This window comes from Bos indicus x Bos taurus, chromosome 20 (assembly GCF_003369695.1).
Source record: "Bos indicus x Bos taurus breed Angus x Brahman F1 hybrid chromosome 20, Bos_hybrid_MaternalHap_v2.0, whole genome shotgun sequence".
Taxonomy (NCBI): domain Eukaryota; kingdom Metazoa; phylum Chordata; class Mammalia; order Artiodactyla; family Bovidae; genus Bos; species Bos indicus x Bos taurus.
Window position 1 is genome coordinate 33,231,892 of NC_040095.1, and position 16,546 is coordinate 33,248,437.

At 39.5% G+C, this 16,546-nt stretch overlaps 1 protein-coding gene across 1 annotated transcript in view; it reads left to right on the forward strand.

Annotated features, from left to right (window-relative positions):
* Positions 1–2,250: 2,250 nt before the first annotated feature.
* Positions 2,251–16,546, forward strand: part of MROH2B (maestro heat like repeat family member 2B) — a 72,892-nt gene continuing 58,596 nt past the window's right edge. Inside the window, exons 1-8 of the mRNA XM_027520296.1 lie at positions 2,251–2,278; positions 3,464–3,525; positions 5,595–5,705; positions 6,945–7,104; positions 8,200–8,298; positions 11,682–11,836; positions 15,917–16,057; positions 16,422–16,514. Coding sequence (XP_027376097.1) covers positions 2,251–2,278; positions 3,464–3,525; positions 5,595–5,705; positions 6,945–7,104; positions 8,200–8,298; positions 11,682–11,836; positions 15,917–16,057; positions 16,422–16,514 — 849 coding nt within the window. The remainder of the gene's footprint in view (positions 2,279–3,463; positions 3,526–5,594; positions 5,706–6,944; positions 7,105–8,199; positions 8,299–11,681; positions 11,837–15,916; positions 16,058–16,421; positions 16,515–16,546) is intronic.

Here is a 16,546-nt window from a genome sequence, read left to right on the forward strand (position 1 = left end):
GGAATTGTGCTCTATAATGAAACCATTAAAACCACAAAAATTTAAAATTTGATTTTCATAAAATTTTAATTTCTATAATATTTTTATATTATTTTCACGTATCCTCACATAGCCTTATATTTTTCCTTTACTGCCTTATTAATATCCTTGTCCAATAACACTGCATTTGGGAACATAGTGCTCCCATAGTACACATAGGGTTGAGTGGTATCATTTGACAAGTCACACTGAAAGGGGATGGTTACACCATACCCAGAGAGACACCCTAGTTGTTTAGCAAGGTGAACATCAACTCCCCTGCAATCAAACATCTAGAAACAATACATCATTAATTAGCACATGCCATCCCATTAGCTTTGAGAATTAGGGTTTAGGATGCTACTAGGGCTTCAGAGAAATCAAACCCATATTGTGCTAGTCTAGCACAAAAAGTAGGAAATAATAGGAAAATGACTTTTTTTAAAATATATCTGCAACACTACTTTATGAAAAGAGAGATCTATGAGTAAATTGCTTTATCTGAAAGAACATTTAACAAAAAGTTGTTTTGATTGCCCTGATGAATAAATTACAAAGTCAGTATAAATCAATCATCTCCTAACTTCCCTAATCTCTGTGAAATCAATAAAATCTTTATGTAGAGACACTCAAAAAAATCATTTGCCACCATTCATGAAAAGAATAAGAAATTGATTGTAACAATCAGCTGAATCACTGTCTTAGTATTGATTCTGTTTCACAGTGTTCTTTAAGATTCTAAAAGCACATCATTTCTAACATTTTCATTTTGCTATAAGACATTAAGAGATTCCAGTTTCCTCTCATCACCTCATCACCTCTCTGACCCACTAATTCTTAGCCTATCCTCCAATGGGTGAGTGAGTCATTGTTCTGAAGATGAGCAGCTGCTATTCTCACCAAAACACAATGAAGAGCCTCCAAGTAAGTGCTAAATTTTCAATTATCCACTAATGGGTGATTGCACAAAGATCTTGGCAAGTGCTTCTCAGACTTTAGTAGACCTAAGAATCAGTCAGGGTACTCATTAAAAATACAAATTGCAAGCCCCTTTGTAATTTACCAGGTATGAGGTGTCCCTGAAGGATGGACATTTTTAAATAAGGACAACAGGTGATTCCTGATATAACACACTTGTGGACCACACTTTAAGAGTGATGCTGACTTGGGAAGCTGAAAATGCTTCTAATCACCAGCCTACTGAAGACCTCTACAACAGATCCAGAGTGAAAATACCTATAAGAAGGACAATGAATCCAAAGGTTTAGGCCAAAGCACCCAGCCTTGGAATCTGAAATATCCTTAATGAAGGGAAGATAGCTGGAGAAGCAGCAGAAGCTGAGACTTGTCCTGGGCCCCTCTCCTCAGCCCCTTTCACACTCAGACCTACAGACTGCTGGTACCCCACTCCCACTTCCTCTGACATCTACCACCTTAACATACAATCTGGACATACACTGAAAGTTGTGAATAGATTTAAGTTTGCCGGTGTGTGGAGAACAGACTGAAGTACTAGTAAAGTTGAAAGTATTATAGCCAAGAGATCTGGATAAAGAATGACTTGAAAATAAGAAGAGAGAATGAAGTCAGAGGAAAAAAGCCTGAGCCTGGAGTGAGGGCAGTATCCAGATCAAGTCAGTGACAGAGGGGATGGGGAGGGAGGCTGAGAAGGTCTGGGCTCTTCTGCTGTCAGTTGGACATTCCATTCAACTGCCCGTGGTGAGCATTCCAGTCCACTGACCATGCCTAGTTTGTGTGACTGACTTTCACCAGGTAGAACAATCAACAAGGTCACCATAAAATTTTGACCAACACCAGGCCAGTAAAGTGACCACTGAAAACAATTTCCAAATTTGTAATCAATGGACCCATGTTTAAGGAGAAGAACTCCTTTGGTCTACCAAAATGGTTTGAGTTTCAGTCTCTAATTTCTTCCTTCTCAGATACTCTGGTCTCCACCAAAAGGACACTATTTGGTGAGATGAAGCCATTTTGTTGGTCAGCAGGAGCTCAGAAGCAAGAAAATGTCCCAGTGGTAGAATACAGCATCATCTTCCTCAGCAGCAGCCCATCACTGGAAGTTTCCAGAGCATTGTGCCAATCGAGTGGTGGACGGACTTTCATTTAGAGACCCTTATGTGAGAAAATTGCAAACCTGTTTCTTGGACTTGTTAGCCTTACTGTTTCTGATACTTAGGTGCTGTCTCTTAGAGAGCCTGAAACAGCCAAGACATGGCTGAGGACATGGACGAATCTGCAGGTAAGCATCACTGGACCCTGAGGAGTTAGATATTTTGTGTCTGTGTGACCATATACATATGGTGGGGAATAGTGAGCATGATTTAGGGAGATCTGTATACCTGAAAGGTTTTATGAAAAATTATATTAAAGTAAGATTGTTTCTCTCCACTCTCCTTTCATTCCAAAATAATAAAAATCACCAGATTATAAATTATAATTATAAAGGACCAGTGAAGGACTGGGAGCCTGAGAGATGATTGTGTTTTACCTCTTTAGAAACGTATAGTCTATTTGAAGAGAAAGTGCCTACAACACAAAGGCAATTTCTTGTTTAATCTTCAGTGCTGGCAGAGTCCTTTGGAAATATTCTGCTTTGCCAAAAACGACTGTATGAAAGGGTGATGTTGTTTGATTTGGAGGCTTATGGAAAATCATTACATCCAAAAGGATCCCTCCTACCAACTTGCCGTGTGGTGTGAAATTTCTCAGTTCCCTTGACTCAAATATGTCTTTTCAGTTTTCCAACGTGCTTTATTCAAATAATGCCTGGAATGTGCAAGTCAAAAATATTTGGATCATTTTTAGAAAAGAACAAGGTTGCATGAGCATGATACCAGAAGAGCTGGCAGGCCCAGAAGGGAAGTCAGAGAAAAAGAGGATGTGAATAAATAGGATGGAGGGGAGCACGGAGGAAGGAGGTAGAAAATAACCAGCTCTATCACACTCCTGCCTTCCCCTACTCAAGTCAGGCATAAGGGGCTCAGTTCATGGAATCTGAGAGGGGAGCCTTGCTGAAGAGGATATAGTGTGATACCTACATGACTGGAGGGATTAATTGGGACATAGCATCTTCTGTCTTCCCCTACGTGTTTAATTTAGGTTTTGAAGAAAAAATACAAAGCATCTTCTATTGTCAAGTATATGAAATATACATGACACTGTTCCTGCCATCAAAGAGCTGGCAGTCAAGAGGGAAGAGGAGAAAAGTAGGAGGAAGGGAGAGAGGGAGAGAGAAAAGAAAGGGAGAGAGAAGGAAAGAAGAAGAGAGAGGAGAGAGACAGAGAAGAGAAAGAGAAGGAGAGAGAAGTGAACACTGCAAAGTAATTAACAGGAGGGCATTTCAGCATGTGTTTTTTTTTTTTTTAATGTTTACAATGTTGTATTGGTTTTTGCCATATTTAATTCTTTTCCCATCCATTTTTAGAGATTTTGGGAGATATTAACCTCACTCTTGGCATGCTGAACAAGGAAGATAATATTAGCAAGGTAAGGAAAAGAGAGAAAAATCTCTTCCCCATTCACTTTTTCTAGTCCAGTTATTGCAACATTTCATCTGCATCCTTCTTTGCTTCAACTTCTTCTTTTCTTTCTGGCTTCTTAAGTGGTATTCAGTTTTTCAGAAAATGCACTTTCATAGAAGTCATTTTAATGTTTCCACCATGACACTTGGCATTTGAGGATTCAGAGTATCCGGTTGTAGAAGCTAGCAAAAGAATGTCCCCTTCCATAACCTTATGCAGATAGATGTGGAAAGAGGGGGATGCCAGAGTCACAACCACGTGGGTTAGAGCCTACTCCTGTGTATTCTGAGGGTTAGCAGACATTTTTTGGTGCGGACCAAATGTTTTATGAATGTTTTGGACAGGACCAAATGACCTGCAAGGAATTTGAGGGCTCCTATGAGAAAATTCCCAAAGATCAAACCAGTCAATCCTAAAGGAAATCAACCCTGAGTATTCACTGGAAGGAATGAGGCTGAAGCTGAGGCGCCAGCACTTTGGCCACCTCCTGGGAAGAACCGACTCACTGGAAAAAATCCTGATGTTGGGAAAGATTGAAGGCAGGAGAAGGGGGCGACAAAGGATGACCGGTGTGTCCATCATGGACTCAATGGACATGAGTTTGAGCAAACTCCGGGAGACACTGAAGGACAGGTGTGCTGCAGTCCATGGGGTCGCAGAGAGAAGGACAGCGCTTAGCGACAGAACAGCGAACAACAGCAACGACCCATCTGTATGCTATTCCACAAATAGAGATGAATTTCTCTGAGATTTGAAGGTTTTTCTGGCTTCAATAACCTTTCGTAAAATAACAATGCTATCTTTCATAGAACACTTATCTAGGGCACTTGATTCTTTCCAAACAATAATGCATTGTATTATGCTCACTCCTCACAACTTTGTGATATAGGTGTTGTTATTTCCATTTGACAGCTAAGAAAAGTGAGGCCCAGAGAAGTAACATGCTTGAGAACAGTAGACAAGCCCATTTGATTCCAAAATAATGCTCCTAATCATTATTCAGTGTAACCTCCCTGTGAAGGGCGGTGCCTACACCTTTATCTCTTAAGCCAGTGGTTCTCAACCCTGACTCCATATTAGAATCCTGTATGCAAAGTGAGTTATCTCACACCTTAAACACAGGCATAGTACCTCAAGGTAACATGCCTGAGGCTCTTGGAGATTTCAGAAGACCAGTCTCTCATCTTCCAAAGGCCTTGTGGCCATCTAAGAGATTGAGAAGAGCCCTCACACACAACATCTGCTCAAGCCATGTAGTTCCCAGAGGCTGCAGCTCTGTGGAAAGGAGTTCACAACTTCTCCTCCACAAAGGCATAGATGAAATAAGGGCTTACAAATCCCCTTTAGGAACAAGTTGCATAACTTTCAGCCTCTTTGGGAATGACATCATATTCCTTAATGCTATAGGTGCTCTTTGGTAGTAAAAGCAACAATTAGGGTGATGGGCATTTCCATTGCCCTGAGGGCCCTACAACAGAGGATTTCGAGAGACTTTAGTATGTCAAGTGACCCATTCCTGCCTTCAGTTAGATACTGCCTTAGAAATATGGTCATATTAAAACAGGTTTTAGAATGAACTTCGCTTTACCTATAAGCCTTTGATTCCTAAAGATGCATATTATGTTAAGTGCATGTGTGCTCAGTCATGTTCACTTCTTTGCTACACCATGGACTGTAGCCTGCCAGGCTCCTCTGACCTTGGAATTTTCCAAGCAAGTATACTGGAATGGGTTGCCATTTCCTACTCCGGGGAATTTTCTGGACCCAGGGACCGAACCCACGTGTCTTGGGTCTCCCGCATTGGCAGGCAGATTCTTTACCACTGTGCCATCTAGGAAGCCTATATTATGTTAAGGAAGCCTCAATTAGGATATATAAAATCTCGTAGATACTTTGCTTAGTTTAATGGTATCATCAGATATATAAAATCTCGTAGATACTTTGCTTAGTTTAATGGTATTATTCATCTGGATATATTCTGACTCTTTTAGCTTTGCAACTCAAATTTCTGTGTATAACTTTGTATGTTCACAGGAAGACATTTATGGTCATCTCGCTTCCATTATTCAGAATACCGACATCTTGGATGATGCAATTGTCCAAAGGTTGATTTATTATGCTTCTAAGGACATGAGAGATGACAATGTAAGTTTTATCCTTAATGATGCATCAGTGTCAGGGCCAGTAACAGGTCTTTATGTGACGCAACTGCACCCATGTAGACATCCATAAACATTTTTTACATCACTACAAGGACCATAGATCACTTCTATTTGTTTTTCATGGTAACCTGGATATTATTTACCCCATCACAGATGAGGAAACCAAGGTAGAGCTTCGAAAAGTTTTAGAAGTAATATCCCATTCACTTTTAGGTGAGGAAATTGGTGCTTAGAGAGATTGTTTGCAAAGTAACACAGCTATCTATCAACAGAATGAATAAACTAGAACCCAAATTTCTTCATTCCCATGTGAATTCCTATCTCTTCATATGCCTAATTGTCCATGTATACTAGGCATTGTGTCTGAAAAATTATTTGTAGAAGTAGTTTGAGTCTTACATTATTTCCTTCCAGAAAGGATTTTCACTTGTTTATCTGCCGAGGCACAAGCAATCTAATTTCAAGGCTTGGGATTTTTCTGGGCAACTTCCGTAACTCAAGGTTGGACTCTAGTCCCCGGAGAGCCAATTTAACCTCCCATATGAACGCAGCTCTTAAAACATAGGATGACCAGGGTCTCGCTCTTGGTTGGCCCTGAATTCTGACTATTGTCCCGAAAAGCTGCAACGCAGTCCCAAAGGCAAAATTCACATCTCTGGATTTCCAGTCTTGTCCAGATTTCAATTCAGTAATTCATTCCACCTTATATTGTGACTGTCTTTGATGTTTCTATGAGTATATTTTTTAATATCTTGCCCAGCACTTTTTCTTTTCCTCAGCAGGAAAGTGGATCAAATTGACTTCATTCACCATTACCAAAAGCAAAGGCCCCTCCAAATATCTCCAACATTAAGGATAATTAGATCAGGACAATACTAAAACTCAAAGCTCTGGACTCCCAGCCCATTTTTCTTTCTCCATTCCCTTCAGTAATTCATATCACTTAAACGTAAATCTTAAGTTCATGGTACCTGATTAATTAGCTAGAAAATATGCATTGCCTCGAGTTTACAAGAACTCTATGAAAACCTGGCTTTGAGAAGCTTTTGAATCACATCCGCTTCCCAGCTGCTGACATCTACCCTAGAGTCTTCCACACAGGGTTTGTAACAGCCTGTTCTCCCTCAATTGAAAAGGTAGAGAACTTATAAATATTATGTCAACTATTTCCCCTCTGCTGATTCATGCTGGCTGTTATTGTTATCTTCCTTTTCTTCTTCAGATCCTCAGAGAAATCAGAATGCTAGCTGGGGAGGTATTGGTGTCTCTTGCTGCACATGACTTCAACTCTGTAATGTATGAAGTACAAAGTAACTTCAGGATTCTGGAGCTACCAAACGAGTTCGTTGTGCTTGCCCTGGCTGAACTGGCAACCAGCTACGGTACAGAGGGAATAGCCTCCACATTTTCCCTGGGAAACCATCATTGTAATTGTCTAAACCCAAGTGGGAGCAAACAGCAGAGGGGGAGTGTCTCTCCTACTTCCTTCGGTACTAAAGAAATACTGACCCGTCTGGGCTGCTGTTTGTGAGCTTGGATGGGCCTGCCCTCCAGCCATGGGTCCACGCTGCTCTGAATTTGGCTGGACTCTTTCTCCCACCTTCACCTCTCCTTTCATCTGGCCTTGTATTTGCAGAAGCACATTTTCCACAAGGCATATTCTGCAAACCACTCAACTCTTACATGAAGTAAGGGTTTCCTAGGATGCTTTTTTCTTTATTTAACATATTTATTTATTTATTTAGCATATCACCTGTGCTAGGCCCTGGGGATACAGGCAAGTTCTGGTGGGAGGGATGAACATTAACAAAATAATTATCCAAAGTAATTGCTAAGAAGCAACAGGTACAGACAACTAATAGGAAGCACCTTATTTTAAGGTGCTCTAACTACAGTAAGTCTGCCAGATGTGACTGAGTTCCATTCCAAGAGCATGTTTGTAAGTCCAGTTTGTTCGTTCAGTCCAACAAAGTTAGCCTAGCATGGTCGGCTGTATAGTACTGTACTGTAATAGGTTTATAATAATTTTCACACAAATAATACATTAAAAATGAACACAAAATATGGAGAAAATATTTTAATCCTACTGTACAGTACCTTGAAAAGTACAGTAATCCCAAGCTACATCACCACAGCTTTTGTGCTTGCTTCCAGACATGATGGGCTTGGAATAAAGACTATGTACTTCTGTACTGTCTACAGTACTGGACGGTAAAGAACATGTCTACTTGCACATGACATTGTATACCAGACACGTGAACTAACGTATGAGACTGGACAGGCAATTGCACATTCTCATCTTTGAAAGTTTGCAACTTGAAGATTCATATGAAGGAGACTTACTGTACAGGCTGGCATTGGGGGGTGGGCATGGGGCAGAATGGCTTCCCACCACACCTCATCTGCTTTGAAATGCTTGTTAACTGATGATGGTTTGGGGAGCTGTGACAGAAATTCCTCTTGTGCCCTTCCTGCAGTGTCCCAGAGTATTCCCTTCATGATGATGACCCTGCTCACCATGCAAACCATGCTCAGGCTGACCGAGGAGGAGAGGATGAAAGGCGCTTTCTGCGTTGGTGGGTATCCCTGCGGTTTCCCCTTTATTAAGACCAGACTATAAGTGGAGCAAATGTCTTATTTTTCCTTTTACTCGTGTCCTTTCTAGTAGTAGTATCTACCATTAACTGAGGGCCTTCCACATGGAAGGCCTTCTGCCAGGAGTTTCCCCTATCAATCCTCACTGCAATTCTACAAAGTACTATTAGCCCATTTTACAGATGAGAAACTGAGGGTCAAGGGAGTTAAGTGATTTTCTCTCAAAGTCATGACAGTCAATGTGATGGAGAGGTGGCATTCAGATCTATATGACCACCCAGTCCATCTTCTTTCCACTGTCCTACATAATCAGTTTCTACTAGTCTCCTTTTTCAACTGGACCACACTTTCCCTAGTGATTATGAGATCTTACTAGCTCTTCAGTTCAGTTCAGTTCAGTTCAGTCGCTCAGTTGTGTCCGACTCTTTGCAACCCCATGAATCACAGCACGCTAGGCCTCCCTGTCCATCACCATCTCCAGGAGTTCACTCAAACTCACGTCCATTGAGTCGGTGATGCCATCCAGCCATCTCATCCTCTGTCCTCCACTTTTCCTCCTGCTGCCAATCCCTCCCAGCATCAGAGTCTTTTCCAATGAGTCAACTCTTCGCATGAGGTGGCCAAAGTACTGGAGTTTCAGCTTTAGCATCATTCCTTCCAAAGAAATTCCAGGGCTGATCTCCTTTAGAATGGACTGGTTGGATCTCCTTGCAGTCCAAGGGCTCTCAAGAGTCTTCTCCAACATCACAGTTCAAAAGCACCAATTCTTCAGCGCTCAGCTTTCTTCACAGTCCGACTCTCACATCCATACATGACCATCCATACATGACCAAGGCTATGGAAAAACCATAGCCTCGACTAAATGGACCTTTGTTGGCAAAGTAATGTCTCTGCTTTTCAATATGCTATCTAGGTTGGTCGTAACTTTTCTTGCAAGGAGTAAGCGTCTTTTAATTTCATGGCTTCAGTCACCATCTGCAGTGATTTTGGAGCCCAAAAAGATGGGCTAAATTTTGGTATCTCTTTGTAATGAAATATTGTGAAAATGATAAGTAAATAATCTAATAAAAGCACAAGCAATCATAAAATCAAGGAAAATGGGTATACAAACTATGATCACAAGTCCCTTCTACCCCAAAACTGAAAGACATCTATAGTAATCAACAGTCTGCAGAGAATGGCATGCCCTTCAGTTCCTGGAAAAAGCATTCTTTGAACAATAAGAGGTTTCTTGGATGAGTCTGAAGACCTGAACTCTCTCCTCTGATGAGTCACTGAGCCATCAGGTGATTCTGTCCTTCTCTCAACCTCAATTTCACCTCTTAAAACAACAAATGAAGTGACTGCTGAGATTCCTTCCACCACTGACATCTCTGTGACTATTATTTTATAGTATTTTAAGGCCCATGCTGTCAGAAATGTCTTCTTTACATATCATCCAAGTCTTCTCTGTTCTATTTTGCCTGTTTCTTCTTATCTGTCCTCAGTGAAGGTAAGATTTGTACCTGATAAATATTGAGAATTTACTATCTACCTGGGTACTGCCGTGGGTATTTTTAGATTATTCTTTCATTTAACCCTCACAGTTACTACATTGAGCGGATAACAATTTCAGTTCATTTTACAGATGAGAAATTGAGGCTTAGAAAGGTTAAACAGCTTGCCTGCAATCACATAGCCAATACTTGACAGAGACAAGATGTGAAGTATGACAGTCTAAGTCAAGGACTCAAACTACTATACTAGATTAGCAGTTTTCAATATTTTTTTATTTTCCCTATTTATCATCACAGTTAACATTGTGTTCCAGCAAAACAACATTTGGTGCCTCTAAGTGCATTTCTACCTCCAGTATTAATAACCAAGAAGGTAAAAGAAAATAAAATCAGAAATCACAATGCAATGAATAAGGGAATTCTTATCTGTGTATTATAAAGTTATCTAAGTGCTCTTTGGTCCTAAAACAACTTTTGTCTGACTGCCAGTTAAGGTTAAATGTCTATACTATAAAGAAAATATATACAATTTAATAGCCATCCACCTAGCTGTGCAATCAATCAGCAAAGAAACAGATGTTGTGTTTGTTGTTTCAGAATACAAACAAACAAGGTATGTATACCACAAGCAGATTTGAGAAAATGTAACATCACTTTTCACTTTCATGCATTGGAGAAGGAAATGGCAACCCACTCCAATGTTCTTGCCTGGAGAATCCCAGGGACGGAGGAGCCTGATGGGCTGCCGTCTATGGGGTCGCACAGAGTCGGACACGACTAAAGCGACTTAGCAGCAGCAGCAGCAGCAACATGAGATTACATGAGAGAGTCTGGAGGGGGAGGAATAAACCAATAAATGACCAGTTCTAAAGCTAAGGTACTCGGCGTCTTTTCCATAGTATTGTGTGACATATCCTTGAGAGAGTAAACTATAATTTTTTACTATCTAACACAAGGGATAGCATGCGGAGCTGAAGGAAAAAACAATTATGTAATGACTTGATGCAAATATATACGATATATTGCAGGCTCAAGATTTTTAAGTTTTATTAAAGTAAAATATACATGGAGAAAAACATAATTACCATAAGTATACAAAGAGCTGAGTTGTCACAAAGTCAGCCTTCCATTTGACCTCCACTCAGGTTAAACCTTTGGACATTACTAGCTCCTTAGAGGCCCCCTTCATCTTTTTTCCCAATCATCACCCTCTCCATCCTCTCCAAGAGTAACCACAATTGTGGATTCTAACACCACAGGTTAACTTTACCTGTTTGTGAGATTCATGCATGTTGTTTTGGGTCCATGGAGTCCATTTTCACCTCTGTTTACAGTTACACGTCTGTATGATAGTTTTTCCATCCTGCCTGTTGACAAATAATTTGGATTGTTTTTTGTTTGAAGCTGTTACCAAAAAGTGAATAGAAACATTCTTGTACAAGTTTTTAGTGCCTATATGTATGCATATCTAAGGGCTGTATACCTCAGAGCAGAATTTCTGAGTCCAAGATAAAGCACGTTCAAGTTTGGTTGATAATGTCAAACCTTTCTCTAAAGTGTTTGCAGCAGTTCATACTCTCACTAGCAAAATGTCAAAATACCAGCTGTACCTTAGTCTTGTCAATACTTGACAATGACTGTCTGAAATGATAGCAATTCCGGATGGTATGTTGCAGTATCTTATTATGGTTTTAATTTACATTTCACTAAAGTGGCTGGAGCACTTTTTTATAAATTAATTTGGTACTGTCATAGATTTTATAGAAATTAATACACATTTGTTAATCATCAGTACGCTCTTCTCAGATTATATTATGGCCCATCCCCTCTTGATACTTTTCTCAGTCTGTGGTTGTTTTTAAATGCAGCCCTAGAGAAGTTCAGCAGAGCCATTTACAAGTATGTCAACCACTGGAGAGATTTCCCCTATCCCAGATTAGATGCCAACCGCCTCTCTGACAAGATCTTCATGCTGTTCCGGTATATCATGGACAAGTGGGCCTCCACGACCTCGCCCACACAAGTGAGTGGGGCTCAGTATGACTCCAGCTAGCTCTCCTCGCATCCCGATTGAACTTCCTCTTCTCTTTTTAACATGATAATTCATCTTAGTTCTTTTGGAAAGTGATGGGTTGTATTTTATCTGGTTTATTAAGTCTTTTGTTTTTCCTGTTTCAAATCACTATTTACTTGTTTATTTCAACTAATATTTGTTGAGTCCCCATGACATGTCATATCATTCCACATACTGGAGATACAGCAGAGATTAAACAGATCCAAATCTCCACTGTCATGGAACTGACATACCTATGTGTGGAGAGAACAATAAATATCTAAAATGAGCAAAATATATGGAATGTTAGCTATATCATAACCCATATTTGGACTGAATCACTGATTAGGAAAAACACCAGTCCACAGAAATTTGCTGTGTCTGTGACTATCACAGTGAATTAAAATGACATCTAAAGAATGAGGCTGATCATTTCATAATAGTGTAATGCCTTATAAAGAATAGATTACAAAGTTCATTCATATATATAATCCCATGCTGCTGCTGCTGCTGCTGCTGCTAAGTCGCTTCAGTCGTGTCCAACTCTGTGCGACCCCATAGATGGCAGCCCACCAGGCTTCTCCGTCCATGGGATTCTCCAGGCAAGAACACTGGAGTGGGTTGCCATTTCCTTCTCCAATGCATGAAAGTGAAAAATGAAAGTGAAGTCACTAAGTCGTGTCCGACTCTTAGTGACCCCATGGACTGCATCCCATCCTAATCTTGCTTAATTGCTATAATTTTTTAAGTAAGCTAACTTAAATTTTATTTCTTTATTGCTATATTATAAAAGATTTAACATTTAGCTACCTTCTCTAGTTTCTTTTTTATATTTTGAGCTATTATTTTTTTTTAACATGCTGGGATGGTGAAATCATTATCGAACATGAAATTTTTAAAATACTCTGTAGAGGTCTTTTATGGAAGCCACTTGAAAAGCAAAATGCAATTCAAATTTGCTCACTACAAGAGTTAGGCAAGTAATAAGAAGGTGCACAAAGTAATAAGAGAGCACAGGGAGAGAAACACTTAACACCCGATGAGTACTAGAAAGGCCGTGACACTAGAACTGAGCTTGCAGCCTATGAATTCATTTACTGCTGGGGACATGCAGTCACTAAAGAGGGGAAAACTCACTGAAGCATAGGTTGGAGATGGGATAACGTGGCACTTGAGTGAGTTAAGTGGGAGGAGGGGAAGTAGGGTGAGGAAAGTAAATATAAACAGGCAGAAACAAAGAAACCCAAATAGTGATCTTGGCCAACAGAATAAAGAGCCTTTAATTCTACAGAGGATGTTTTTTAAGAAATAAGAAAACTTGGAAGGACTTAAGAAGAATGAGATCTTAGAAACTAAGGAGTGATTTTCAAAAAGCAAAGGCAGATCTACAGAGGCCATTGTTATGGTGCTCAAATAAGGAAAATCTTGAAACGTGTCCACTGCATGGAAATGTGGTAGAACCACCTCTCAGCTGACATACAGTCTTAAGTGAAATCAATGGTTATTGTTATTAGCCACTAAGCTTTTTAAAATTTATTAATTTTTAATTGGCTTATAATTGCTTTACAATGTTGTGTTAGCTTCTGCTGTATAATAACGTGAATCAGATATGTATATGCATATATCCCCTCCCTCTTGAACCTCTCTGCCACCCCATCCCACCTCTGTAGGTCATCCCAGAGCCCTGAGCTGAGCTCCCTGTGCTATACAGCAGCTTCTCCAAAGCTATCTGTTTTATGCAAGGTTGTGTCTATATGTCTATGCTCGTCTCTCAATCCATCCAATTCTGTCCTTCCCCCATTGTGCCCACAAGTCTGTTCTCTACATCTGCATCTCAATTCCTGTCCTGCAAATAGGTCCATTGGCACCATTTTTCTAGATTCCAAGTATATGTGTTAATATACAATATTATTGCATTGTATATTACAATATACAATATGCAAAGAGTTTTGCTCTTTCTGACTTACTTCACTCTGCATGACAGACTCAGGTTCATCCACATCACTACAAATGACACAATTTTATTCCTTTCTGTGACTGCCACTAACTTTTGAGATGGTTTGCTCTATAGGAAAAATTAGCTAATAGATAAAAATTATATAATATTAGGTAGAGAAAGCTGAATTTAGAACTATAGATTAAAGAATGATGTCAGTTTCTAAGAAATTAAAATACATAGAGAAAAAGAGAGAAAAGAAAAAGTCAAGTAAAGAAAAAACATATTAAAAACATACCAAATAGTGCCTATCCATGAGTACTCTGGGCACTATGTTTTCTGCTTCCTCCTAATTTTTGTGTTTTCTAAATTGTTATCATCAATATACATTACATTTATATTTTGTGCGGGTTCGCTTTTCATGTCATGTGGAAGCCGGAGTATTGTGGACTGAGAAATAAATGGAAGGATATTGGAGAAGGAAATGGGACCCACTCCAGTGTTCTTGCCTGGAGAATCCCAGGGACGGGGGAGCCTGGTGGGCTGCCGTCTATGGGGTCGCACAGAGTCGGACACGACTGAAGCAACTTAGCAGCAGCAGCAGCAGCAGGGAGTGGAGATAGCAAACGCAGACCACTCCTTCAATAAACTTTGACATGCAAGCAAGAAAAGAGAAGGAGAATTGGGTGAGGATAACAGTGGGGTTGAAGTGATATGGAATCAAAGAATATTTCATGTCAGGGAGATTTTTAATTTGTTAGTATATTCTCATTAGTTGTATAGCACAGGGAGCTCTACTTAATTCACTGTGGTGACTTGAATGGGAAGGAAGTCCAAAAGAAAGGAGATATACATATGGTTGATCCATCTTGCTGTACAGCAGAAACTAACACAATATTGTAGAGCAACTATGCCCCAGTGAAAGTTCATTTAAAAAGAAAAAAATCCACGTTGTTTGCAAAATAAACTTATAAGTAAATTTTCTAGATTATTGACATTTTAAGCACCATGATGTTTAATAATATTATTCAGAATAATAATAATACTCAGAGGAATACTGAAGAAAATTAAACATTTAATGAAAAAATTTTTAATTAAAAAAATTTAGTCTGTGGGAACTTGAATAGAATTTATATCCTACTATTGTGTGAAAATTATTTAAACCTTAATTATGTTGATTGGCTCATGGTGCTTTTCTGATCTACTATATCCTTCTACTTTTCTGTATGTTCTATTAGTTTTTGAGAGTTTAATATTGAAACTCCAATTAAAAATCTTAATTTACTTACTTAAAAAAATAATTGTAATATATAGTGGAACTACATGTAACATTGTTCTGTATTTTCCAAGTCTCCTGCAACTGTGCTATTATCATACTTTCATAAAAAATAAAGAAAGAGAAAAAGTTTTTAATAAATCTGTTAATATAGTAAAATAAACTGACAATTAGAATGAGATTAAAGAAATAGAAGAGAGGGGCAAACATTGAAATGAGCATAGATATGGATATGGATGTAGATACAAATATAAATATAACTCTTCATACAATGAATACAGTGATCTTAGCTTCAATATTTTTTGAAAAAACCTTGTTTGGTTGAAAGCAGTGAGGAAAGGTTTTTGGAGGTATCTAAAACTCTTCCTGGTATACTGAGAAATGTACAAAAACATAGTGAAATATTTTATTATGTACTTATGTAAAGTATCAGTTCAGTTCAGTTCAGTCGCTCAGTCGTGTCCAGCTCCTTGCAACCCCATGAATCACAGCACGCCAGGCCTCCCTGTCCATCACCAACTCCCGGAGTTCACTCAAACTCACGTCCATCGAGTCGGTGATGCCATCCAGCCATCTCATCCTCTGTCATCCCCTTCTCCTCCGGCCCCCAATCCCTCGCAGCATCAGAGTCTTTTCCAATGAGTAGTTATTATATATCTTATATTATTAATATATAATTGTGTATTATACTTTACATAAATTTACTATACTTGTGCTTAATATGTATAATATACATAATATACATAAATATAATATAATATACATAAGTATATTATACTTATGTAAAGTATAATTAAGTATTATACTTTTTCTAAGTATCTGTTTGCTGCCTCTGCAGATTTTGGCCATCATTAAGGCTCACGGCCCCACAGTAAGCTTGCTGCTCCATCGGGAAGACCTCTGTGAATATGCCCTGGGCCAGGTCCCATGGCTCCTTAACCAGTACAAAGACAAAGAGATTGACTTTCACGTCACTCAGGTGAGAGCCACATCAGAGAAACTGATTCCCACGGTTGTCCAAAGATCATCCTGAAGGATGTTCATTCTCAGGAGGGGTTAAGGAACTCAGACATGTTTTGGGGCAGCTGAATTTACATACCTCCCAGGAAATACAAGGTAGAGAAGCAGTAGGCCTCTAAGGTGGCAGACACTCCAGAAAGGAATTCCTGTTCAAGCTGCAGGAGCACTGAACACGGTAAGGCAGCCAGAATCACTAAAGAAAACGGTAACCACTGGAAGGATAGGGGTATGTTCTCCTCACAACCATGATCATTTGCCTTCCACATTCTGGGCTGTCGCTCCGCAGGCAGGCTCCAGCTAACCTTGGAGAGCTTTTATTCCAGAGTCTAAGACAGATACTGACCGCAGCAGTCCTTTACGATGTCAGCCTTCCGAAGGCCTTGAGGAAGGCCATCTTCATCAATTTACTCCGCCAGGTAAGAAGACCATGCTGTCAAGTCTGTTTTGT